Raw genomic sequence first — 27,915 nt, 5'->3', positions numbered from 1 at the left:
ATCTGTACAAAGTTGAAGTTGATAAGAATGATAAATGTCACAAATTTACTGTTTTGATTCATGACCTAATCAGCGAAGAATCATATTGTATTGTATTTATTTATTTATTATCTAACATGATCAGAATTCTAAAAGTTTCTGTTCACATCGAGGTTTAATTGGGAAAAATATATATATCCAGATTTCCTGTGGTCTCATATTCTGAACCCTACTGTACGTGCAATGAAACCCACAGACCTCTAAGCTCTGCCTGGAATAATCCATCTATATGTGCCCTACAACAAAGAAACAGCAACAATCTCACATGCACAAAACATAAGCATGCTGCATGCCTGTGGAATAGAGAAAGGGGGGATGGGGAGAGCCTCTTTTCTCTTTCTCTTCCATCTGACTGTGAGTGAATGAGTGCTTAGGCTTTCAGAGCTGCTCAAGTGAACACAATAATCTAAAGAGAAAAAAGACACAGAGGGTGAATGGGAGGAGGGAGAGATGCCCACTGCGTGTCTTACAACGCCCACCTGCTTCTGTCTCTGGTGACATAATGACAGCAGAGAGAGAGAGAGAGAGAGAGAGACTAGCTGGAGGATACAGTGCTGGATGAACGGAGGAGAGAAGGGGAGGAGATAGGAGAGGAGGGAGGATGGAAAGGGGAGGGGGTCTATGTATGTGTGTGGAAGAGAGAGACTGAAAGAGAAGCGACAGACGGCAGGGGCGGCAGCCGAAGGAAGAGTCACAGCGAAAGGATCAGTAAGGCAATCTTCTGGGAACGACAGATCCAGAGACACAGAAAACAGAGGGGAAGACGGAGCCAGAGGTAGGCTGCTCCTTTTTATTGCGTTCATTTGCTTCATTATACCGGAGCTAAACACGAAGCAAGACCCAGCAGGCACTGCACGAGATTATGCGTGCGATTGTATGTGTGTTTTAGTGATTATCTCCTCTAGATGGGTTTTTTTCTCTCTCTCTCTCTGAGCCAATCATATGGCATATGTGCAAATCAGCACTGCACTGCAGATGAGGGAAGAGAGAGAGGAAGAGAAAGACTGGAGAGAGAGTGAGTGAGAGAAAGAGAAAGTACTGATGCTTTCTCAACACTGCTGAGGAAAACGTGCACACCTGTTTCCATTATTGATTGCAATCGTCCATCTATGTTCATTGTTTGTCTAATGTGCATGCGTTCCTGTATGTGTTGCACATGGTAGTGCAACAAAAACAGAATTAGGTCACTGCGAGTTGAATTCTAATGGTCTGGATCTGTTTCAGGGTTACAGAACCGCTATTTGTGCCAGAACGAGTTGAGTTTGGCTCATGCCAACAGGCAATTGAACTAATAATGAATTTGCTCTTGCAAAATAACGAGTCTTAACATGAGTACAGCCTCCAGACAACTTATATTCCTCTCAGATGATTGAAATATGTGAAGATGGTCCAGGAAAACATTCAGACTAATGTCTCTCTGTGTTTTTAATCTCTAACAAAAGGAGCTTTTGTTGTGATGGCTGACCTTTCACCCCTAGGGTCAGATTATTATTCATGAATCCCATTTGGCACTATGAAATCTCCCCCTATCTGTCATAAACATGGACCATCTTCAGAGGCCCTAAAGACTTTAAGAATAAGGACTCAGTTGTTGGCATAATATTGTTCTAGATCAGTGGTTCTGAGCAAGGATGAGCACAAGATGACTTAAAACGATTCAATTATATTCTAAAAAAAATAATGAATCCTTATGTTAATGTTAAAAACAATCAAATCTAATTTATGTTCCCCTTAATAACAACACTCACAGTTCCTGTTCATAATGTTACATGTTACTCTAATAAATTATTGCATTACTTATTACTAATTACTTTCTAAATCCCACATCAACCTCGACCAGTTGAACAACACAAGGATAGACATGAAACTGCTCTTTTAATTCTTTCAAATAAATAATATAAAATTGTATAAGTTATTCTTGAGCCGACCAAAGTATTTAAAAGGGAGAAGTTTACATTAAAAACATACATTTTGTCATTAGAAGTTAAAATTTGATGTTAAATCCACTATTGTTTTTATAAAGAATTGTTCTATAATACAGTATTTAATGCAATTACATTGGAAGTAACTAATTAAATTCCATAAACATGAAGCGCAATCCTTTACGTTACTTTTTCAAGGAAAAAGTAAATAAATTACTGTAATAAATTACTTAGTAACACATTACACCCAATTCTGTTCATAACAAGCAGCATAATCATAATACAAGAGGAAATATTGAATATTCAAATATTGCGTTGGATAATGGGGGGCTTTTAGTCAAAAAGGCTGAGAACTACAGTCTACATATCATTTAGTAAAAAAGTCATACTATATACTCAGTGTTTTTTAAAGGATGTTTTTTTATTTGTATCTTAAATTGTCCAGGTCAAAATGTGATGCTTTATCTCAGACCTCACTTTGCCTTCCCAGATTCATCACCAGCACAGATCAAAATTCATCCTAAGGGATATAAAAACTCCTCTAACAATCATGTACATGCTTTTATCTCTGTCTGTGAAAACCTATCTATTTCGATAACCTGATCAACATCCCTCCACCATTATACCAGTGTAAAGGAGCAGTCTCCCACCTGCCCTTAGACAGCAGACACCATCCAGCTTTCAGCTGTGTAAGCAAACAATTCATTATGATTATTGTTAATAATCTTCCCATCAGTTACCAGGCACAACCATTGAAATTAAATTCAGAGTTTTGTAGCTTTTAGTTCATGAGTGTGTTAGCTCATGCTAGAGTATTTCTAAACTAATAGTCAGACATTGTTTAAAAAACAGGATGTCCCGCCCCAAACTCAAACCATTGGTTGAGCAAGAAACTGACATGTCAAACTGCTGCAACAGAGCCCATGTTTCACTTTTCAGGGATATTAACCTACGGTATAAAACAGGGAATGTATTTTACATTGAGAAAATTACAACATTCCCATTTAAAATTTGTTAATTACAATGAAAGAATAAAAAGATATATTGAAATGTAATGAAAATATATATTTTTTAAATTCAAATTATTTAAAATGTTGAATCCTATTCCTACCCTGTGCAGGTGGCTGGTAAAAACAGAAGCTTCCCTAGGTCAGATATTTTGCTCTGGTTCCCTTGAATATCTTCCAGACAGCAGTCAGACAGTACCATTCACTTAACTACATTACATGTGTTTTATACATTCTTAAAAGTTTTTAACAACCAGACTGGATTTGATGTTCTGAAATTCAGCACACATCCGTGAGAATTAGAAGGCCAAACACATGTACTATCTGCTGAAGACTGTGACCTAAACAGACCTTTAAAGCCAATAAGGTTGCAGAGAGGTCTTTGAGAGTTTGTGTGTGTGTGTGTGTGTGTGTGTGTGTGTTTCTTACATCCAAGCCAAAAAACACGAAAAGGGCTCTAAGCTGTTCCAAACAGAAATAGCACACATGATGACGTGTTCATGCATTTATGCCAAAACTTATATTTATCTTTTTAGGTCTATGAACAAGCCATACAACACAAACATTACACTTATACATAACCAGATATTATTCTTGATAAAATACAGAAATGTATAACAGCTATGCTTAATTATACACTACCGTTAGGGGCCAGTAAGATTTTTTTATTTAAGAAATTAATACTTTACAGGTATTCATTTGATGATAGACTATATACTTATTTATTTAAAGTTTCTAACAACAAAACCCTTTTTTCCCTCAATAATAGCTTTGTTGTGCTGTTTCACACACACACTCGGTTTCGCTATCTTTGTGGGGACTCTCCATAGGTGTAATGAGTTTTATACTGTACAAATTGTATATTCTATTCCCTAGACAGACACACACACACACACACACACACACACACACACACACCTTTAAAAACACAACTCATTCCCCTGTGTATTGCTTCCACAAAGCTCTTTTGCCAATTACATCATTACAAGAACAGCATAAAGTGGGAATGACATCATCCTTTAGAGCAAAAGTGATTGTGGATTCCTATCTGTGGTGGTCATGATTGGATTATTAGTTTATATCTCACATTCACTCTCCTGATATTGCTGAGAATTGAATGTTGCTTTATGGTATTATGGTGCCAGCAACCATCTATCAGCCCCTATTTTCTTTTTGTTTTTTTTAAATACATCTGTGATTTGCCATATTACTGTGCAATCACATACTGTATGGCTTGTTGGATGCAAGAGTTATTTTTTTTCCACAGACAAACCAGGAAGTGCATATGATGTTATATTGTGTGTCACTATATGGAATAGTCACAGATGTTCATCTAATTATTGCCACAAATGTGATACATCAAATCTGTAGGATTAGTGGCTTGGTTATATACAATGAACACACTCCTCAGTCTTGACATGTCCATCTACACCAGAATTCATTCTAGACTCTCAGTCTAAGCATAGAGCACAGTCTAACTGGTTGAACTGATAAAGCTCACCCCGTGTTACACAACACCCCTTATGCTGAGTGTTATGAGGAAGAAAAAGTGCAGTAGAGTTTCTATTTTTTGTCTCTCGTCTCTTTTCTAGACGGATCAGTGCTTGTGGAATGGCTATTTCTGTTTCACTGGGCATGCACTCTGAAAGTATGGCACGTCTGAATTGCTCTGGGAGAGTGTTTGTGAGGGAGAAAGAGTGTAAAAGAGGAAGTAGTGGCAGCACTCTGAGCTTTGTGTTCCTGCTGCGGCCTCTCGGCACCCACAGAAGAGCATCACTCCTCTCTTCCAGTCACTCTCTCTCCTCTATTCTAGCACTTTATCATGGATGAATATCCATTAATCTTATCAAGGCAATGCACACTCAGTAGAACTATATGAAATATAAGTTGCAAGCTTAAAAGTGATGGGATATTGATGTACCGATCCACTGCAGGTATTTAAACAGATTTCTAGAGCCTTGAAGACACCAGCAAGGGAGATAGATGGTAGATGAATCATACATTGCAAATAAATATGATTTTGTAAATTAGAGATAAAACAAAGAAAAATTAAACAGGGTTATTATAAAAAAGGACTATTTGTGTCACAGTCCCATCACCTTTGTGAGTTTGTTTCTGGTCAACAGTGATGGTAAAAATATGATATTATTAAAGGTAGGGTAGGTAGGATTTTTCTAAAAAAAAAAAACATTCCAAATTTGTTTAAACTGTCTTTATATACCAATACATAATTAAAATGTAAGTACTCTGAAAAAGAGAGTATAAAAATCGAGTGTCTAGACCTTTTAATCTGCAATAAACACAGCTAATTATTCCCATTCACTCCACCCCCTCCCTTCTGAGCTCCTTCCAAAGCCACGCCCCCAAAACACATGAACGCGCAACGCCAAACGCTCAGGCTCAGCTGAAAAAGACACATTTATTTACTTATTTATTTACCTGAGACGAGCGGAGAGGAGCGCAGTGCATGCAGTGACATCATGTCAGAATCACATGTAATAAAATACCTAACTTTATCACTATAAATATAAACAAATAAGATGGCTTTTAGTACTCACTATCAAGCTAGCATATCGATACTGGTAAAGTTTAAAATATATTTTGTTTGATTCGGTAACAAGCTATATTTAGGCTATAGGTAACGAGCTATATTTATAAGGCAAAGCTAAAAACAGGTTGCATTGATACACGTTTTTCCATTACAATCAGTTTAACTGTGATGAAGGTGAATTTCGTGTAAGATTCATAACATATACGGTGTTTTGCATGTAAGAGTTTCCATGATGAAAACATTGTTGACTCTGATGAGGACTAACGTTACACTCCGGTGACAAGAACCGCATCGTCGGTTCGAGGACAGGTCCAGGGTCGAGGGCGAAGCAGAGCAGGTCGTTCAAGAGTGCGGGCAACCAGGGTCCGAGGAAGTAGTTTTTGCCTTGTTTGCCGCATGCAGGTGCTTTGAATTTTGAATGCTCTTTCTCTGCCATAATTTTACTCTTCGTAGGTTCCGCGCCTCTCTTACACTCCTCGAATCAAACGGGTGCGCGCGCAATGGGCAGATCTTGTAGCAACAGTGGTGGTAGCCATGGTTGCGAGAGTGAGTGACAGCCGCCCAAACCAATCAATTGTTTCGTCCCGAATGGAAATAATGAGCTGTGTTTATTGCAGATTAAAAGGTCTACAGTCACTCGATTTTTATACTCTCTTTTTCAGAGCACTTACATTTTAATTATGTATTGGTATATAAAGACAGTTTAAACAAATTTGAAAAAAAGTTTTTTATAAAAATCCTACCTACCCTACCTTTAATCGTATCATGTTACTATAATTTATAGTGAATCTATATTAAATAATTATTGGATCTACTTCAATGCTTTCAGAATCTTTATTTTTTTTTAATAATTTGGTTTCTGTATTTTTAAAATATATATTTATCTTGACAGTATATTTATTGAACAAAAATATGTATTAAAATAAACAGAAAATAGAACAAACTTTGCTAAAGTGATTGTTTTGAACAAGTATTAACTTTATTAATACATTATTAAAAAAATATTTTTGCTAAAGTATCAATACATTGTGCCTTTTGCCCCATGCTGGTGATCTGTACCCCTTGTGTGGGCGAAAAGGCCCACCTTGCCACCTCATACATTTTTTAACAAAATAAACCACTTTTATGATTTATTTTCAGCTATTAGCTATAAGCAGGTTTTTTCTAGTTCTAGAATATCTTTTACTAATTTATTGCAACAAAAATTGGTTATAAAATGATGTATTTATCCACACTTCAGTAGACTCACATAGGCTACATCCTCTTTCAACTGGCGCGAAAAACACTTGCGGTTCAGCGAGGGAGTCAATTGTGAACTAATTTACAGCTCTGAACGATTCACTACTTCGTTAAAAAGAACCGGTTCATAAATGAGTCATTTGTTCGCGAATCGTGCAGTAAAGTAAAAAATAAAAATTAAATAAAAAACCGCGGACACTAAAGATGTAATAGCAACGTCACGGAAGATGATATCTGACTACACTTAGTGTCGCAAATGTTTACTTTTTGCCAAGCCCTTTATCGTAAACTAAAAACTTCAATGAAAACTATTGATTTTGAAAACACTGTCAGGACTGTGGGGTGCATAGCCTATACTTCTATAATGGTTACCTCTTTTTTTAGGTCATCGATGAAAGAAGCCATGCCAGTCCTCTCTGCAGGAGCAGGTGAGCTGCACAAATGTAAACATCTAAACAAACACACTTATGTATGTACAGTCACAATGACGCTTACTGATCTCTGTTTACACGTAGGGTTGCATGAGACGCTTGCCCTGCTGACCTCACAGCTGCGTCCAGATGCCAATCACAAAGAGGACATGGTCTTCCTCAAGGATGTCTTCAGTGAGAGAAGTCTCAGCTACCTGATGAAGGTGTGTAGGTTTTGCATTGAATTCACTTGCAGCATCATATGTTACACATTTTTCACTACATGCATTATTTACCTTAGCTTATTTTTAAGGTATGGCAGCAAATGTGTAAGAGACCAGTCTTCTCCAGCTCTGTGTACATGTGCATTGTGCTTGTCTTTTTTAGATCCATGAGAAGTTGCGTCAGTATGAAAGGCAGAGCCCCACCCCAGTTCTCCACAGTGCCTCCACTCTGGCAGAGGATGTAAGTGCTGCAGTCTGTCATATCGCCTCACCTCGGGCAAGATTAATGGCCTTTTACAATAATATATGAGACTAGAGTTTAATGGTATCTGGGGGGAATGAGGGAACACTAAAATGCTTGACACAGCAGCTTTCTGTTACACTTACTTGAGAAAGTAAATTAAATTGTATAAGAATTTGTGTCTCTAATGTATCCATAATCTGAGGACAGATTTGCTCAAAAATGTCCCTAGAAGTTGGCTAAAGAAATTAGAAGACTATTTTAAAGAAAGCTAGCTTGCTAAATTCTTTGATCACGGTCCACCCTTATTGATTGGCAGGTGGCAGAGGAGTTGCAAAGTGGACCGATGAGTGTTGAGGAAAAAGAACTGCTACATTTGCTGACATCACCTCATCTCAAGGTACAAACAACACCTTCATTGTTAGATCTTCGTTAACACGGTTGGCCAGAAACAAAATGTAGTTGTTCATATCCCCCCTGCTTGTTAGGCGGTTTTGTCGGTTCATGACACGGTGGCGCAGAAGAACTTTGACCCTGTGCTGCCTCCTCTTCCCGATGACTTTGAGGATGAACTAGATGAGGACTCTGTCAAGATCGTCCGCCTTGTCAAAAACAAAGAGCCACTGGTGAGAGAAAGAAACAATGCCAGTTGCACAAATACAGTGACCCTGAAAATATTAGGACACTTGAACCTGTGTGTTTTTAGTATTATTTACATACTAGTAGTGCTGACAAATTGATTGTATATATGTATATATATATAACAAAAATATGTCTGTGTGTATTATACTGTATATACACACACAAATATATATATATATATATATATATATATATATATATATATATACATATACAGTACACACACACACACTAAATTTTAGTTTAAATTTTAGTAATGTAAAACTAAATAATTATGTGCTTTTGTCATTTTTATTAGTTTTTATTTATTTCTATTTAGTTTCATTTTTATTTATTTTGAGTAATTTTAGTACTTAAACGTAATTTATTTTGGTTAGTTGCCAAGGTAACATTTTTAATTAATGTTTGTCATCTAAAATATATATTTCATTTATCATATCATTTCATTTATATTTCTATTTATTTATTTATTTCATATTTTCATTTCATATGGAAAATGGTTTTTAATAATTTTAGTTTTAGCTAACAAACAAACACTGACTTGAACAACACATAAGAAAGCAAATGATGCAAGAAAATGTATGCACTGTAAGTGTGACAAAAAAAAGTCCAAATAGACCATTTGAGATCACTGAATATGATTTTTTTTAAGAGATAAATTGCTCAGGATTCAAGATAATTTCATCTGTCAGCAGCATCAATATTTAGGTGATTGTTGTTTGGTGTTTCTCTGTCTCTCAGGGTGCCACTATCCGGCGGGATGAGTCCACCGGGGCCGTGATTGTGGCTCGGATCATGAAGGGCGGGGCTGCAGACAGGAGTGGTGAGTGACACTTCAAAGAATTTGTCTTTAATCTAGAGGTCTCATTTTACTCCATGCTGGATTCCATAATAATCATGATGCAAAGCTATTTTACCAAATATACTCCTGAAATGGAGTTTCATCTTTTGTTTTAATTACCATTCCATTATATCAATGGAAAACCATTGCAGTCTTCAAAGGTTCTGTATTCATCACTAAAACCATTGAAGTTTCTGAATATCCCTGCACCTTTACTGAGATATGCTTGTTATTTTCACTTCTGTGATGGGCACATGTGTCTGCTGCAATGGTCCATCTGTGGTGGTCAAGGAGGGTCTCCTGAGACCCAATCAGCCGAATCAAACAGACTCACTAACCACCTGACCACAGCTGTTGCCATGGGAATATAACCCATATATGCTGTGTGTGTGTGGTGGGAATGATCTTGGTCATTAAAATTTCATTTAACTATGCCTATAAAGTGTATTGTGGATCAAACACAGCGGGTGCAGCTTGAACATGTAGTAGTGAATCTGTAAATCAGGTATCCTCCCTCTCTCCACAGGTCTGGTGCATGTCGGTGATGAACTGAGAGAAGTCAACGGCAGCTCTGTAATGCACAAGAGACCAGATGAGATCAGTCAACTACTAGTAAGGAAGACCTCCTGACTTCCTTCACATTCATTTGGCATGATTAATTATAATGATAAAAAACAAACAAAACAATTAAACACATTAGCACAAAATGAGCAAGTACTGTTAAGTACTGTTTCAAGGTATTTTTCTATCATCAAAGCATTTCAAGCTTGACACAATATTTTAAAGGGATAGTTCACCCAAAAATGCACAAAATGTTGTCATAATTTCCTCACCTTTATGTTGTGTCAAACTTGCATGACTGCTGAACATACTTTCTTCTGCTGAACATAAAACAATATATGTATGTATACGTATATATATATATATATATATATAATGCGTCCATACAATATATTACTTTGTAAAGCCATTTATTGCCTATTTAATGCATTTGCATGCCACAATTTTAATGTAATTGTCTCATGTAGTATAATAATATAATTATATTATTGAAAGTAGACTATGTAACTTTTTTTTTTCAGAATTCATAGACTGTGTTAAATGGATGAGATATAAAAATATATTTTTTTTTTAAATAAAAAAATAACAGTTGTCATGAAGGGCAAAATTAGCTATATAGACCAAAACCACTTTGCACCAGGCTGTAAACACATTTTGTTCTGCTGTAAAGTTTGGCATATTAACATGGGGGTATATGGGATTGACTCTCTTTTGCAGCCTGTCTCTACCGGTCAGTCGATGAACTGCAGTTTAAGTCACTTCTGTGTTGGTTTCAAGAGAGAGACAGGAAGGTTGCCGCTTGTCAAAATGTACAAAATTTTAATAATGAGTCCATACATCATCATTCCTTCTTCCAAAGCGAGTTTTTGTCTTACTCTGATTCACTATGTTAAACCTATTATAAGTGTTTATATTTTAGACTTAGCGGAATGGTTTTCATGGGAAATTGCGTACATAATTATGCCACTCGCCCACGTGTGTCTCGTCATATCCGTATTATATTAAAGGAGTCATAACCTAGTATTACCTTGGATACCCACGCTCTATTATAGTCTTTCAGGCCCTTCTAAAAAAGAAAAGTTGAAAAAAAGTGGAAAAAAAATAAACACAGAGCTCCTCTGACCCTTATTTCTGAAGGCACGTGGGCTGGTTGACGAACCCAGGGGTAAACAAACGCTTCACTTTTAAATATCGGCTTCCCGGCCAGTGTATAATCGTTAGGCAATCATAACATACATTTTTTCTCGTGGGAAAAGTGAAAATTACAGGTCATGACTCCTTTAATAGAGAAAAGTTGCTACTTTGAAGCGTGTATGGTGTGGAGTGGCATAGGTTAGTTGTCACGATAGGCGAGAAAGGTTAACATGGAGCAGCTAAACCTCAAACCTCAAGAGAATCACCCGTTTAAAAAAAACACTGAACAGAGGAGAGTCTGCAGGCAAAAAGAGAACAAGACAGAGCTCGTAATAAAACAAGAATCAACACTGGCTTGGATTTTTGGAGATGGCAAGAATTGAGGGATTTAAAATGTAGTAAATGCGGCGCATAGATGGTGTTTTTATCACTCAACAGGTGAGAAAGGTATTTTATTGAACAGATAAATTGCCATATGTAGCTCTCCAACAAAGTTCAGTGGCATTATCTATTGTGAAGGGTCATTTCACTTTGGTTGTTGTAGTGCTGTGCTGGAATTTATTTTCAAGGAAGTACCGTGTCTATTAATGGTATAGATACAGTAACGTCTTCAGATAGTCAGCTTAAGATCCTTTCCATCTAAACCAGTTATATTTCATAGGCCTAGTAGTGAATGTTTTATGATCAGTAGGATAATCTCTCTCTCTCTCTCTTTAGTTATGAGTAAGAACCATAGTCATCTACACAGTCACACAGAGCCGAGGCACAACCAAAACAATGTTGTGCCACAAAATTCATGCAGTTTTGTTTTTTAACTGCTAGAAGGCCAAAAGTTACATAGTGTACCATTACCTTTAATAACAAAATGATTATATTATTTTAATTTTGGGGGTTTTCTCAGCAAATATTGTGATTAATTGTGAATAATTAAATGAATTAATTGGCATATCATGTACTTGATTTGATTTACCTGTTTAATATAAAATAACCACCTTAATCATTCCCATTTATTGTCAAAACAGAATCATTTGAGCAGTTTTTTTCTTTCTTAGTCTCAATCACAAGGCTCTATCACATTGAAGATCATCCCAGCGATCAAAGAGGAGGACAGGCTGAAAGAAAGCAAGGTGATTGACTATAAAAATAGCATAAAACCTAGTAATTTAGCAGTAATCAGCCCAGCATCTCTCCAGTTTTTTTTTTTTGTCCAATGAGTTTGTATCTTGTTTGTACGGTGTGTCTTCTTCAGGTCTACATGCGGGCACTGTTTGATTACACTCCATTGGAGGACAAAGCCACACCGTGTCAGGAGGCAGGGCTTCCGTTTACACGAGGAGACGTCCTGCAGGTGGTCAGTCAGGATGATCAGACGTGGTGGCAGGCCAAGAGAGTAGGAGATTGCAGCCTGCGTGCAGGACTCATCCCATCCAAACAGTTTCAGGAGAGGTGGGACAAATCATCCATAAAACACACACCTCAAAGATGTTTAGTTTGCATGAAACTGCTGAATATTTAGGAGCTCCACTCAAAAACAAAAAAACAAAACACTTTTTGCTCTCTCCAGCTAAATTTTGCTGGTGAACATCTTGGCTGTGCTGGTCCCACACTTTTGACTGGTACTAAACCAGAAATTACCAGCATAAGCCAAAATATACTTTAATATAATTTCGGTAGCACTTTTACAGTCCTGTTCCCCATGTACATACTATGTACTTATTATAGTAAATGCAATAACTGGGTGATAACTAATACATTGAAAATATAGTTACAACGATGAACAGACTCAGAAACAAGGGAGAATGAATGCAAATGCAATTTATTTATTAACCAAAAAACAAAAAAGGACACAAACTAACTCAAAATATCAGAGAAATGTGGAAAATCAGGAACAGAACTGAAAGCACTGAGCACATCAATGAAACAGCCTAGAAAAAACTGGGGTTTAAATACACCAGATAACAAGGGACAGGTGAGGGTAATTAAGCACTATAGCCAGGGAGACAAATAAGGGAGACAAATAAGGGAGCTAAGGAAAACACAGGAAGTGAAACACAGGAACAATAAGAACATAAAATACACTTCTACATAAGAGTCCTTGAACACAAAACATGGGAAACAAGACAGGAAGTAACAATAATAACTATTGACATTAATATTTAAAAACATACCACAGTTCAAATTATATTCAAGTACTTTACTTGTGATTTAGTATGTTAGTCAACACATCAAAATAAGCATATTTCTTTAAAGCATGACACAATTTTATTAAAACATAATGATTTTAAAATGTATTGTTAAGTAAAACTTTAATTTTAAATTATTACAACCTTGACTAGTATTTTGGATGGATATACTGATAATAGGGTTTTTTTCTTTCACCAATGAGTTTGTTTGATCTTGCTCAATAGTATATGATGGCTCAAGTCAGACCGGCACAAAATATATTTGCCAAGGGATTTAATGTTTTTCAACAGTTTGAAGTTCTCCTCATATGGTTTTCCCCCTCAGGCGGTTAGCCTTCAGAATAAAAATGGGCACTCTTCAAAACTCCAAGTCTCCCCAAAAAACTGTCTGTGAGTATTTCAGAGTGATTCTTTTTTCCTTACCAAAAACCCCTTCAGTTATTAATCAGTGTTGACTAACGGGAGGCATAATTTGCTTGTGTGAAGTGGCCAGGTGATTACTGAGCGCTTCATGTTCACTAATCTAAAGCTGATTAGAGAACAGACACATCTGCAGATTAGCAACATGCCCCGCTCTCTCTCTCTCTCTCTCTCTCTCCCCCTCACGCACAGACTCTCATTACGTGTGTTATATCTGATCCTCTTCTTTTTCCTTTATTACTGCATCTCTGTGTTGGTCTCACTGTTGACCTGCATTTTGTGGGAATGATGCCATTTATGATCAATCTCTATGTAATAAACTCCAGGGCCAGTATAGCATCTTTTCCCATTCAGAGTAAATGAAGTCTGCAGTTTTGTCTCCTTTCGTCGTCATCATATATTTTCCTTTTCCTTTTACTGCTGACACCAGATGACCAGGGATGTGATAAAGGTTGGTCTTCTAGATCTGAGTTCACACATTCACACAACACACATATATTGGTACCACAGTGATTAGGAAATTAGGCCAGTCTGTCACCTAATCTAATTTAATTCCTGGAGAGAGACTACAACTGCTGTTACACTGCACACACACACACAGAGAGAGATGGTCCTCACTGCAGAACACAAAATCCACGGGGAGGAGTTGGATCCAGATCCAACTCCTCCCACCTTACATATACCTAAACCTACCCATCTCCACCCCCTGATCCCTAAACCCACCCCTAAACCTACCAATCTCCACCCCTTAAATCTGGATCCAACTCCGCCCCCTGGATCTCGTGTACTGCAGTGAGGTGCTACTGCACACACACACACGCGCACACACACACACACACACACACACACACACACACACACACACACACTTTGGGTTTCCATGTTTTATGTTTTACCTGGGGCTAGTCCCCTCATGTGGGTCATGTTGAGATCACACAAATGAATTTGGATGACTGCAAATAACACATTTTTACAATGGCATCAGTAACTGACACCTCTTGCTTTTACATAATACTACATTAACACCGTTAGGTGTCAGTATAAGACAAGTCCAATATGAATAGCATTTAGACCAGTAAAACAGAAACACAAAATTACTGATTATACCTACAAGTATTCCCAGTTTTCTTTCACAGATTGTCTATAGCTGTCAGGTGATGTTATATTCCATTCTTAATTTATTTATTTTTTTAAATCTCTACTGCCTTTTCTCATCTCTTTTTCAATCTAAGGGCCTCATTTCCATTATTTGTAGGTTATAAAACACCCATTGTTTCCTTTGAGTTCCACTCAACCACAAAAGCAAATCCTAATATTCACATTCTACCACACCATCATTTTCTTCTTGGCAAATAACAAAGCCTCTTGGTTGACCACAGCCGTCATTTCAGTCTGCTGAAACACCTGCTGCCCGCCCGCCCGCCCAACCGCCCACCCGCCCGCCCACCCACCTACCTACCTAATTGTTGAACCTGCTTGTGTAACTGTAGTTCTGCAGCCCTGCTTTTCTCTCCTGATCTCCTCTGCTCACTCCCTCTCTCCCTGCTTGCCTCCCTACAGAAGACTGTGACTGTGAGGGCTATTTCAATGGACAGTACATAGGTGAGAAACTGCATGCCCTCTCCTGTACCCAGGCAGCGCCTGCTAAATCTGAAATGTACTAACCTTCTGCCTGAGTGAGCATCTATTGCTGCCTGCCTCTGTGCCAAGACCTATGGCCTTGATGAGGGGAGGCCGGATTGGGTGTTTAGCAGCGTGAAGGGAATTTTAGTTTTCTCAAATCTTTGACTGTGAAGAAGCCAATTTGCAGTGGTGCATTGATGTTTCTCTGGAAGAGAGACTGAGAAGCGGGCTGCTATTTATTTATTTTTCACACCTTTGATTTTGCATAGTAATAGAAAGAGTATGTGAGTGGAGCAGAACAACAGCAATTTCTCCTCAGTAATCACTGCCGGGTTTTACATTTCGCGCTCCTTACTCAGTGGTGGGCCTGTTTATGGTCATTTCATGTTTTCTCATGTTTCCCCAGATGTAAATGCCCTTCAAAATGCATTTGAGACAGATTGCACTCCGACCCAAAATGGTAAAAAATAAATGTGTAGGTTAGGAAAAGGAGTAGCCAGATACGACACGCTACAACACGCATCTCAATATGGCCCGCTGGAGATGAGTATCTCTTTTTAGCAAGCAGACGCACAAACTGCCACAAATTAAACTCAACGTTCTGCATCTCATCCTGAAGCTCAACACATATGTCATCTTCATTAAGAGTGGTGAATGCTAAATTCTTTCACTAGTGCTGATTCTGCTCTCTCTCCTCTTTGATCTTGAAATCAGCTGATGATAAATAAATTGCTACACATAGCTTATCTGTTACTTTTAGTGACGTGAATTTGCATATGGCGTGGGAATTGAAGATCGGAATTGTATTCATTTTGCAGAACAGTTTTAACTGGGATCGGATAGCTATCCGATCAGTAAAAAAGCATGAAGTGGTCAAGTGTAAATAGGCTCGATGAGAGAAACTCCACTAAAGTAAAAGCATGAGTGTCTGAGCACAAGATGTATTATATTATATTATGTACAATTGTGAGCAAAATTATGCAAGCTTGTTGCCAATATGGAATCAAATAAAAAAAATCTCACAATTCTGACTTTTTTTCTGAGTTCATAACTCGAAATTGAGAGCAAAAAGTCATAATTGAGAGATTTAAATGTGCTAATCTGAGAAAAAAGCCAGAATTGTGAGATATAAACTTGCAATTGAGAGAAAAAAAAGGCATAACTGCGAGATTTAAATGTGCTAATCTGAGGGAAAAAAAGCCAGAATTGTGTGATATCTCAATTACCTTTTTTATTCCGTGGCAGAACCAAGCATTTTTCACCCGTCTCATTTGTCTGTCATTATTCTTCACAAATTATTATTTATTTTTTTTGATTAACACCTTTCCAGTAATACAATTAATATAACATTCATTTAAAATAATATGATTACAATAATATAAAATGTATTAGTTTTTACTTTTACATTTATTTACGTATAGTACATAAGCAGTGGTTTTACCATGGTGAATTCTTGTTCACATGATTTATAAGACAAAAATAGTGAAATACACTCATTTGTCAAGGATAACACAAAGTTAAAAACTTGTTTCCATTCCAGTCATTGATGTACAGCACAAACTTCACTCATAGTGACAGGTTGCTTTGGCATTGCATACTATTATAAATACAAAGCTACAATAGGTTAACAAATTTGTATAAATATAAATAAATTGTATAAATACAAATAGGTTTCCACATTTGCAAAGTTTACAATCACAATTAAACATCCACATAATACACTAATACAAATTCATCACTAAAACAATATCTAATAACCAACTTTTAACATTCACACTAAAACCAACCATATTAGAAATACTTTTGATATCCAGAGGCAACCAATTCCACAATTGAGCCCTTGAGTACTCAAAAGTCTTACGACCATACATAGTTCTAAAGCGATATAATATAATATCCATGAGACTTTGCCTAGTATTATAAAGATGTCTCTCACTTACCCTAGAGAAATATGTGTTAAAAACTTAAAATATGTAGGAGCTCTTTTATTGATTAAAATGTGCTACTCTGCTTTCTATTATGTAACCAATCCAGATGTCTAAAATGAGATGCATCAACATGTGCAAAACTATTAAAACCTAAAACCAACCGTATCAATTTATTTTGCGATTTCTGTAACTTATCCAACCATACATGAGACAAATCAGACATCCAAGAAATGCATGCAAAATGACATTGAACTAAACATGATGCAAGTAGTTTTAAATTTTGTTTATCCATAAAACTAACACACTTTGTTCTAGCATTAACCTTAACTAAAGTTTTCATAGCCATACTTGCACCACTCAAATCATTGTCAAGGACACAGCCAAGATAATTAACACTATTTCTGTTTGATATTATACTATCCCTTACCTTGATAGACATGTTAGGAACCTTGTTCAGTTTAATTTTAGACCCAAATAATGTGAATTCCATTTTACCTAAATGCAATAAGAGTTTATTTTCAGACAGTCAGTCTTTAACTCCCCACTTAATGTCACTTATATTTTACCGATATCCTTGTCTGAAACCAGTAATGTCTATGATGGAGTGGTATTAAAACGGGTTTGGAGGGATTGAGAACTCCAACACTCTGACTTACAAGTAACACATTCATAGCTCTAGGCAAAATCATGCTCTGCAACGCTCACATACTCTGATGATAAAAAGAGAGGAAAGGTTTGTCATCCCTCTGAGTTAAAAGTGTTAGAAACATGTCTAGCATGTTTCAAGTCTCATTAATTAATGACGCTAATTGGAGGAGCTGTTAAGAGAGTGAAGAAAGAGAAGTGATGTTCAGTTCATATGGTGTTAGATATTTCATTCACAGGCTATCACACTATTTACAGAATGTGTAGCAGATGCAGAAATCTTATGTGTTAATGGGGACGACCAACAGGCTGACAGCTTCTCATCTATCTTCGCTTTCTGACACCAGTCTCTTTCTTACGATCTGTGAAGATGAGCTTGACAGAGTTTTGATTTATGTGACTTTCTGTGGGTGGCTCGAATAAGTAGCTATGATATTTGAAACACTGGTGCAATTTTTCAGCACAGAAACCTCATCTGTAATTTATTTCATTTTTCCCAAGCGGTAATTACGCTGAAATAGCATGTGATGTGATTATTTAAATTAGTGCAAAGACGCCTCTTTAAAAAAAAAAAAAAAAAAAAATCTACATTAGGGTTGTTATGGATTGCTGTTTGCCTGGCAAAACATTGTAACTAAAAAAAGAGTACTAAGAAAACTTTTCTATTGATCATGTCAACAAGTAACTGATTAAATAATAGACAAATATGTAACTTTAAATATGCACTAGCCTTTGCGGGTCAGTAGCACTAAGTTTGGGGTCAGTAAAGATATTTTGATAGAAATTAATACTTTTATTCAGCAAAGACTGAAATGGATCAAAGATGACAGTAAACCATTTATAACTTTATATATAACGGATTTCTATTTCAATTTGTAATTTCTTTTGAACTTTTGAAAAAATATTAAGCAGCACAACTGTTTTTAACATTGATAACATCGAGAATTGTTTATTGAGCAGCAAATCAGCATATTGGAATGATTTCTGAAGGATCATGTGACACTGAAGCATGTGACTGAAGTAATGGCTGATGGAAATTACATTTTTAAATATATTCATATAGAAAACAGTTATTTTAAATTGTACAAATATTTCATAATATTACTGTTTTACTGTACTTTTGATCAGATAAATGCTAACTTGTAGGGCACATATGCTATCATTAAGCGAAAATCATTCTTAGTGAGACTTTTCCTTTGGTTCAAATATGAGCAAATCTTAGATTACATTGAAACTATAGATGAGAATAATGACCTTACCTTCCTCCCCTCTGGCAGGTATAGTACTTTCCCTTGCCCGGTCTCTATGTGAATGTATTCCTCTCTGCTGCCTTCTGCTTTATGTAGTCCTCCATCCCTAAAAACCCCACCCCTCCAAAACCACTGTCAGGCTGCTGCCCTTCTATAGGACACTCTGCACATTCCACCCTGCACGATTGGCTGTGCACTCACTCACTGAGTCAAGTGTGTGATATAGCTAATGTGCGTGACGGCAACTCTCAGCCCTTAGCCACTGACCTAGAATCATTTCAATAATCTAATAGTGTAAATACTGGGAAGTGCCAAAGATGACAGTGGGAAGGCTTTGAAGTCAGATTTACTGACAGCAAGGAATCTGCCTCCACAGAATATAATAAAGCACCAGTAAATTTTGTCAGAACTCAAATATCTGTCATTTAAAACATCCTGCTTATCCCTTATTTCCAAACTGACTGTTTCTTAAATATTTTTTGATCATTTTTTGTTGTGCTGCAATATTTTTTGATAATTTGTTGTTACTATTTAAATCCTGCTGATTTGTGATGAAATGTGCAGATTTTGAGCAGGCCAACCTTTGGGGTAGTGCTGATGCAGACCTCAACAGAATTCACGGTCAGTTCTAAATGATCTCAGAAGTGAATGTCTAAACTGATTTTGGGTCAGTTGTTGAAGGCAGAGTGTGGCTTATGCACAAGTGTGAGGTGGTCTAATGCGCATTGTAGTCTCTTCGAAGTGTAATGCAGTGGCACCCTCCTGTGGCCAGGTGTTTTCCTGGGAGTTTTACTCAGGTACAGTCCTCAATCTTCCCACCACTAACCTCCATGTCCTGAAATATAAAACCCTTTACAACATTTTTCATAACATCAGCAGTACTGCTAGAGGGTGGGGTGAAGATTACAGGAGTTACGAGTTACGATACAGGAGTCAGACTATGGCTAATCACTGCTTGCTTTCAATATTTTATCTGTATTATTACTATACAAAGTAAAAGTGTGAGTTCTTAAGAGTGTAAATAGAGTAATCAATTAAATTGATCTATAATTAGACTTTTGATTGTCTTTCACATTATTCTGTCATTATAACTATAAATACATTAAATATACACTACTATTCAAAGGTTTGGGGTTAGTAGGATTATAAAAATGTATACTTTTATCCAGCAAGGATGCATTAAATGCATACAAAATGAAAAAAAAAAAGTATATATATATATTATATTTTAACAAAAATATTATGTGATGAGTAATTAACATTAATTAATTATTATCAACTGTTTTTTAAGAAATGTTTCTTGAGCAGCAAATCATCATATTAGAATAATTTCTGAAGGATCATGTGTAGACCTTGAGTAATGATGCTGAGAATTCAGCAGAATAAATTACTTTTTGTAGTTTTTACTGTATTTTATAACTCCTACATATAAAACTCCTACTGACCTCAAACTTTAAATGGAAGTGAAAATAAATAAAACAAATAGTCTTGTAATTTGTTTTTTTCTTTCTTCTCTTAGACATGTAATAAATAACGTTTTCTGATTTTGTGACTTTCTCTGTCTCAGCCGGTTTAAGGAGAAGTTTTCGTCTAAGTCGGAAGGACCGTCGTGGTTCTTCAGGAGAGGCCAATGTTTCTGACCAGAATGACACAGAGTTCCTGACCTATGAAGAAGTGACACGTTATCAGCAGAGGCCCAATGAGAGACCCCGATTAGTAGTTCTCATTGGTAAGATAATATAAAACATAATATTTCAACTACAGTTTTGTGTTCTGTGTATATTGTGCAATGTTTAATTTTGGTGGAATAAACTGCCTGATTAACTGAGATATAGAAAAAAACCCAACTTTAAATATAAATGGGAGGCACGGCGGTGGTCCTCACCATTTTACAAAGTAAACAACAGCCTATCAGTTCAGTCAACCTTGTGTCCTATTAAACATAATTATAAATAATTATAAATTCACATTTCCAGGGTTCTCAGAAGCAGAACACATCATAGTTAGGTAAACTTCTATAGCGGTGAATGAGAGAAAACATTAAATATATTTATTGTGTTCACATTTGCTCAAATAGCAAAAGAAAAACACCACAGTAGTGTTTTCACAACTTTCAAAAAGAGATAATGTTGTGATAACGGCAGGCAGAAGAGAGAAAGACATCAATTTTACCATTACTCCCACAGCAGCGTTAACTAGTTTCTTGTCATTTGATGGTAATATAATGCAAAGTCAAGTGTTATAAATGTACATAAATGTTAAAACGCGTCACAGTCTGTGAAAAGGGTTCATTGGCAGCTTGAGCAAGGAAGCTAACTTTTCTTTACCATGACTATGTTTTACTCGGCATACCTAGCAATTCCAGAAAATATACCAAATCGGGTATTATAATTAAGCACATAGAATTTATCCTTAAAAACTAGGCTGGAGCTACACTTTTCCTTCCATACACCACTGCCTGTTTCAGGTAGATGTTTGCCAACACAGTTTACTGCATCCCACATTCTGATGATACACTGACCCCTAGTGGCAATAATGATTTTACTCAGCTTCAGAAAGTCTCTGTGATCTAAGTGATCTTCTGAAATACTTTTTTCTTGTACGTTGCACTCTAAGTACATAGACTACTATAAATGCTCTGATTTGAACTTGCTGCTTATCTTTGCGCAGGTTCTCTGGGAGCACGCATCAATGAGCTGAAGCAAAAGGTCATTGCAGAAAATCCCCATCGCTACGCTGTGGCTGTGCCCCGTAGGTCTTGCCTCATTTCCTATTCAGGATGAAAAGAGTTTCCTGATAAATACACATTATGCACTCATAGTTCAAACCATTAACATTCAAACTTTCCAGTGTTTTTAGACTTTAGAAATGATCTATGTGAAATTTTAAATCACCAAAAATTGTCATTGTTCACTCACCATCATGTTGTTCTTCAGATGAAACAAAATGCAAATTTTGGAAGAATGTCCTGGCCTATATATATATATATATATATATATATACATATATACATATATATATATATATATATATACATATATATATATATATATATATATATACATATATATATATATATATATATATATATACACATATATATATATACACGTATACACGTATATATACGTGTGTGTATGAAAGTGAAATAGGACTGGGTGCAAAAACACAAATGGACCACTTTGATGATATATTTATGGTCCTTTTGCATTCTTTTTGAAGCTTGAAAGATTCGGTTCCCATTATAATTGCATGAAAAACAATCTTTGGGATGTTTCTTTTTGTGCTCCCCACAAAGAAAAGTCAAGCATGTTTGGCTTAAAACATAAGGGTGAATAAAAGACAGCATCATTTTGCAACTATCCCTTTAAACCACATGACATTTTTGGCTCTCTGTCCTCCATCACAGACACCACACGGCCCAAAAAGAGCCATGAGAAGGAGGGAGTGGAGTACCACTTTGTGACTAAGCAGGCCTTTGATGCAGATGCACAGAATAACAAGTGAGTTCTGCTGTGATGTGGTCTTCTTGTACTGCTGCTTTGAAAATATATTTTCCAATTGTCATACCCTGACTTGTCTGCAGATTTATAGAGTATGGAGAGTATAAGGAGAATCTGTATGGGACCAGTATAGAGGCCATTCGCTCTGTTCAAGCCAAGAACAAGATGTGTTTGGTAGACGTACAGCCTGAGGTAAATAACAGCAGCTTTTTGCCCTGGGTGTTGATTCAAGAACTACTGTAAACATTATCATTTATAATTGACATGAAAACAGCAAAACTATTCTCTGATCAGCTTAAATTATGCACAAAAGCATTATGTCGGAAACACTTAAATTTAGGGTTCAATTCTCACTCTATTAACTAGTTGCTTTTTAGCATGCATATTACTAGGATATTGGGTGTTTATTAGTACTTATAAAGCACATATTAATGCCTTATTTTGTATGACCATATTCATATTCTTCCTTAATCCTACCCAACACACCTAAACGTAACAACTACCTTACTAACTACTATTTGGAGTTTACTGAAGCAAAAGTCGTAGTTAATAGTTAGTTAACAGTGAGAATTGGACCTGGGGTGTGCGATATCAAGATTTTTTATCGTGTTCGTGGACGATTAAAATGTCTCCACAATCTGCTTTTGAAGAAATATCGTATAGTGCTACAGTGTATTCTAGCAGTTGCAGTTCTGGCGCCTCCATCCCAACACACTGTACAACGCGATGTACATTCACATCACGTTAAAGGAGAACTCCGGTCAATTTTAACATTTTTTTTTGTAAATTTGGAGTGCTGTCAATACAGAGAACAACGACAAAAATCGGTGTTGCCTACACCGTGTTATCCTCTTTTTAAAATTTGCACCCTGTTGACTTCAATGGGGCAAGTTTTAAACCTGCTTTTAGCCTCTTAACATCCTTGATGTGTCATTACAAGTGCACAGCCAATGTGAGTGATTCCTTCAGAGTGAACACGGTGAATCTGACTGCAGTATTACATCTCTATGAATAAAAATGATGTTATTTCAGCCAGCGCACATACCTGTATTTACATCCTGTTTTCGGTCGAAGTCCATAGTAATCGATTGTCGAGTTCACGCGCATACCTATGATCACGCGCGTGAACTCGACAATCGATTACACGGTGTAGGCAACACCGATTTTTGTCGTTGTTCTCTGTATTGACAGCACTCCAAATTTACCAAAAATTTGCTCAATGTTAAAATTGACCGGAGTTCTCCTTTAACACAGAAGTCGAGTTACACTCATGGGATACTGCAATTCACAAAAGTTAATTATTTGCATGTGCTTTAAAGCCTTGCCGTTTAATCATTTCATTCACGTGCTGATGCGCTGTTCTACATTTACATTTACATTTAGTCATTTAGCAGACGCTTTTGTCCAAAGCTTTAGGACTAAATTAAATATGAAATATGATATTTTTGCCATATCGCCCACCCCTAGTGTGACCCATATGTCTTATTACATGTTCTGTAGATTTGAATATGTTGCTTTGTTTATATTTACAATTTTCATGTATCACTTGGCCAAAAGGAAGTCTTTCTCTAATGCTGACATGTACTGACTGGCTTCACCTTCAGGTGGAGCTACTTGCCTATTGCAAAAAGCATATTAGTTGTGCAAAACCACACACAGCACTTTACCCCCGATGGCAAGAATCCTTCAAATGGACATGGCAGGAAATTTACCTTAAACTTGCTCTCATGCATTTTTAATGTTTTACCGCTACTGGCTGAAACTGAACATGAAGTTTATCGGTGCATACAGACCTCATAATTTACTTTTTTGTCAAATCTCAATAAAGAAAGGGTTAATGTGAAAGAGTCAGATAGATAGGAGTCAGTGAGATCTTTTATGTTTTTGAAAAAAGTCGCTTATTTATTTGGTCAAAAATACAGTAAAAACACTAATATGATAACAATTGAAAATAACAGTTTTCTATTTGAACATATTTTAAAATGTAATTTATTCCTATGATGTCAAAGCTGAATTTTCAGCATCATTACTTCAGAAATCATTCTAATATGATGCATGTCTTATTATTATCAGGATTCTTTGATGAATTGAAAGTACAAAAGAACAGAATTTATTTTAAATACATTTTTGTAACATTATAAATGTCTTGCTAAGTATTAATTTCTTTAAAAAAAATCTTATTAACCCCACATTTTGAACAGTACTGTACATATGTGGCCCTGGACCACAAAACCAGTCACATGGGTCAATTTTTTTAAAATTGAGATTTATACATCATCTGAAAGCTGAATAAATAAGCTTTTCATTGATGTATGGTTTCTTAGGATAGGACAATATTTGGACGAATATTTGAAAATCTGGAATCTGAAGGTGCAAAAAAATCAAAACATTGAGAAAATCGCCTTTAAAGTTGTCAATTTATGTTCGTGATTGCGCTGCATTCACTCACAAAAACAAATGTTTTATATATTTATGGTAGGAAATTTACTAAATATCTTCATGGAACATGATCTTTACTTAATATCCTAATAATTTTTGGCATAAAAGAAAAATCGATAATTTTGACCCATACAATGTATTGTTGACTATTGCCACAAATATACCCGTGCGACTTGTGACTGGTTTTGTGATCCAGGGTCACATATACAGATAGTGTCATTTAACCCTTCACATTACTGGTTTTGTTGTTTGTCCTGCCACAGGCTCTGAAGGCCCTGCGGACAGCCGAATTCAAGCCTTATGTCATTTTCGTAACACCACGAATCCCGGAGAGTCGCAGACGCCGCAGTGCCGGCACCTCGCCGGGTGGAGGTGAACATGGGCGAATCACAGTGAGTCTCATCACAGGTTTACATCACTCAGCTCTCAAGAAACCCTGTGGCACTGATCAACAACAATTCTCCCAACCTCTCAAAAATCAGCCTTGAAATTGTGTCATTTAGTAATAATTGCGATAAAATTGCCATGATTGTCTAGCTTTGAAAATCAGCTTAAGGTTTGTCTCACTTGCAAAATGTATGGGAAAATCACATAATCTACAGGCACGGTATATCTAGCTTGATTATTATTTTTGCACACATCTTCAGACATCTCTTTCATTTCATTCTCTCTATTAATATTCATGCCCTACACTTTCTAATCTCTTCATTTTCAGGAGGAGGACCTGCAGGAAATGCGTCTGTCTGCACAGCAGATAGATCAACAATATGGTCATCTAGTGGATCGGGTCCTGATTAAGGAGGACACTGCCAGTGCCTGTGCAGAACTACGTAGCATCCTAGAAAGACTGGAGCGGGAGACCTTCTGGGTTCCAATGAGCTGGGTCAAGGCCTAGGAACCCCCCCCCCAGCTTTATTTCAGACTGTTGACCAAGTAGAAGTCCACTGAAGGCTTCTTTTCCTCCATACGGTGCAGTCGGACTGCACACGTCCTCCTTGGCCTGGATTCTTTCAGCCATCCACCATCTGTAAGGGAAGGTAGAGTTCTGTGCAGAATGGATTTTTCAATCCCGTTCACGTCATCTCCCGCCAAAAATATGATATATTTGATCCTGTTCCCGCCAAAAACGTTCACGTTTTGTCCTGTTCCCGCAAGCAAAAGCCCATAGGAAGAGGTCTAAGTGGATTTTTCAGTCCTAGTCTGGTTAGAATCTGTATTGTTCTGGTGTTGCACACTCACACAATGCTTCAGATCTCCAGAATTGTGCATGCTGTTATTATTAGATAATTATACTTTGCGGGAGCCCATGAGTCATTTTTTTTCTCCTGCTTCCTGCAAAGGTGTTGATCCAGGAACATCTTGCATTTAGTGAAATCCGGTTCTGCCACATATCAGTATCTTTCCTCCCGCACGCACTCAGCAATTCAAAACTTGCCCCGGGCCGCACTGTTGCATCGGGTCCCGCATACCTCTTAGGGAAAGCATAAAGAGACTAAACAAGAGACTTAAAACTTTAATGGGAACAGGCCATTGAGGGTGTCTGTCTTGATACAGATTTTGTTTTCAGGCTGGGACATGCAGGCACATAAGCACTTATATAATTTATTTTTTTAATGACTTTAGTTATTTATTATTTGCATTGTTGTGTCAAAACATTTGTTTCTTTGATACTTTGTGGCTTCCTTTTAGATTATTTAAAGAGTTTCAGTAGACTGTTCATTAAAGCAATACTTCAGTTGCGAACAGATTATATTTTCAGAAAGGTATTAAATGTGGAATCTGGTTTCCATAGAACTCCACATCTGGCCACAGCAAGTGGGAAATGTGCAGATTGAACTGTACATTTTTCTGCAATGCACAGTAAGCCTTTCCCACGCACACCCATGCAGAGACTCATTTAGCAACTGTAATTACTTCAAGTTTGAAATCATTTGAAGTTTTGATTTCATAAAGTGTTGCCTATCAGACTTAATTGTCTAATTGAATCACAGAAATCAGGTTATTTTTGAAGAGCACGACTGATCAATGTTTAACAGGAAAATATTAAACTCCTGCTGTGCCAACAACTGTCTCAATACACCAAGCTTTTCTTCTCAAAGATTTTCTTCATTTGGAGGGTTATGAAATACCACGGCAAAGCACTTAAGCTACACATTATCCTTGTAAATATGTAACTAAGCTTTCTGGAGTTTAGGTTTGTTAGATGTAGATGAACTAAGACAGTGTTGAGTTGAGACAGTAATACACAGGCCCTTTATTTTAAACCAGACTTTGATTGTAAAGGTCTAAGCGACAGTTCAGCGTGCATATGTTACAACTTCATTATGAACTCATGCATCTTTTCAGGTTACACTTTTTTTAAGGCGTCCTTGTTACAGTGTAATTATACATTTAAGTACTGAGTAATATTAATTAACTACATGTACTTACTATAGGGTTAGGGTTAGGTTTGTTGTAGGGTTAGTTGCATGTAATTATGCACAATTTATAGTTATTATTACAGTAACTTCATGTAACTTGTGTAACAAGGACACTGTAAAATAAAGTGTTACCAACTTTCACATTCACAATTTCTCGAGAACGTTCTACCATTTCCCAACATATCATACAAATCTTCTTGATCCTACCTCACCTTGTTTTTGAACTGAAATCTGTCGCTTTTGTTGTAAGCTGCCATTCGTTGGTGTCAATTCTTAATTGTATGTCATGTACTGATTGCAAGTAAAGAACAAAACTTATCAAGAAGTTGCCTGTCTTGAATGTGCAAATGTGAGTATTATGACAAATGCTGCCTCTTATTACATATTTGTCTATTGCATTCAGACTGAAATGACAGTGAGCGGTACTACGTGCCTTTGAGGATTATTCTGTCAGCCACTCTATTGTGCATTAACATTATGAATATATTCTTTGCTGCGGGCAATCAAAACCCGAGACTGCGTTATCCCATTTCCAAGCTCACAGGCTATTGCTTTTTCTGTCTCATGTTAGATTGCATTTATGACAGTTTGACAGCTGCTGTCCTAAAACAGAACTGAAATAAACAATGTTAGATTTGTACAAAAGATTTGTTCAATAAAAATCTCAGTTCAATATTTGAGATTTCCACAAGA

General features: G+C 36.7%; 1 protein-coding gene across 3 annotated transcripts; it reads left to right on the top strand.

The window, feature by feature from the left end:
- The first annotated feature begins 668 nt into the window (after positions 1 to 668).
- On the top strand, positions 669 to 27,542 carry mpp3a (MAGUK p55 scaffold protein 3a). 3 transcript variants are annotated; one of them, XM_084130347.1, is made up of 20 exons: positions 669 to 814; positions 7,143 to 7,186; positions 7,274 to 7,392; positions 7,556 to 7,633; positions 7,953 to 8,033; positions 8,122 to 8,259; positions 9,017 to 9,098; positions 9,643 to 9,728; positions 11,864 to 11,938; positions 12,061 to 12,257; positions 13,320 to 13,384; positions 13,845 to 13,865; positions 14,975 to 15,016; positions 19,592 to 19,657; positions 20,428 to 20,589; positions 21,531 to 21,611; positions 22,270 to 22,363; positions 22,447 to 22,555; positions 25,066 to 25,194; positions 25,518 to 27,542. In XM_084130347.1, the coding sequence occupies exons 2-20, from the start codon at positions 7,150 to 7,152 to the stop codon at positions 25,695 to 25,697; spliced, it is 1,842 nt and encodes a 613-aa protein (XP_083986473.1). In that variant the 5' UTR covers positions 669 to 814; positions 7,143 to 7,149; the 3' UTR covers positions 25,698 to 27,542. The 3 variants fall into 3 exon arrangements, with proteins under 3 accessions (XP_083986473.1, XP_083986474.1, XP_083986475.1); XM_084130348.1 differs by lacking the exon at positions 19,592 to 19,657; XM_084130349.1 differs by lacking the exons at positions 14,975 to 15,016; positions 19,592 to 19,657.
- Positions 27,543 to 27,915: the final 373 nt, after the last annotated feature.

The sequence above is a fragment of the Abramis brama genome (genome assembly GCF_963993115.1).
Source record: "Abramis brama genome assembly, chromosome: 1".
Classification (NCBI taxonomy): Eukaryota; Metazoa; Chordata; class Actinopteri; order Cypriniformes; family Leuciscidae; genus Abramis; species Abramis brama.
The sequence above is the reverse complement of the archived record's forward strand: the minus strand, read 5'-3'. Positions and strand labels throughout refer to the sequence as shown.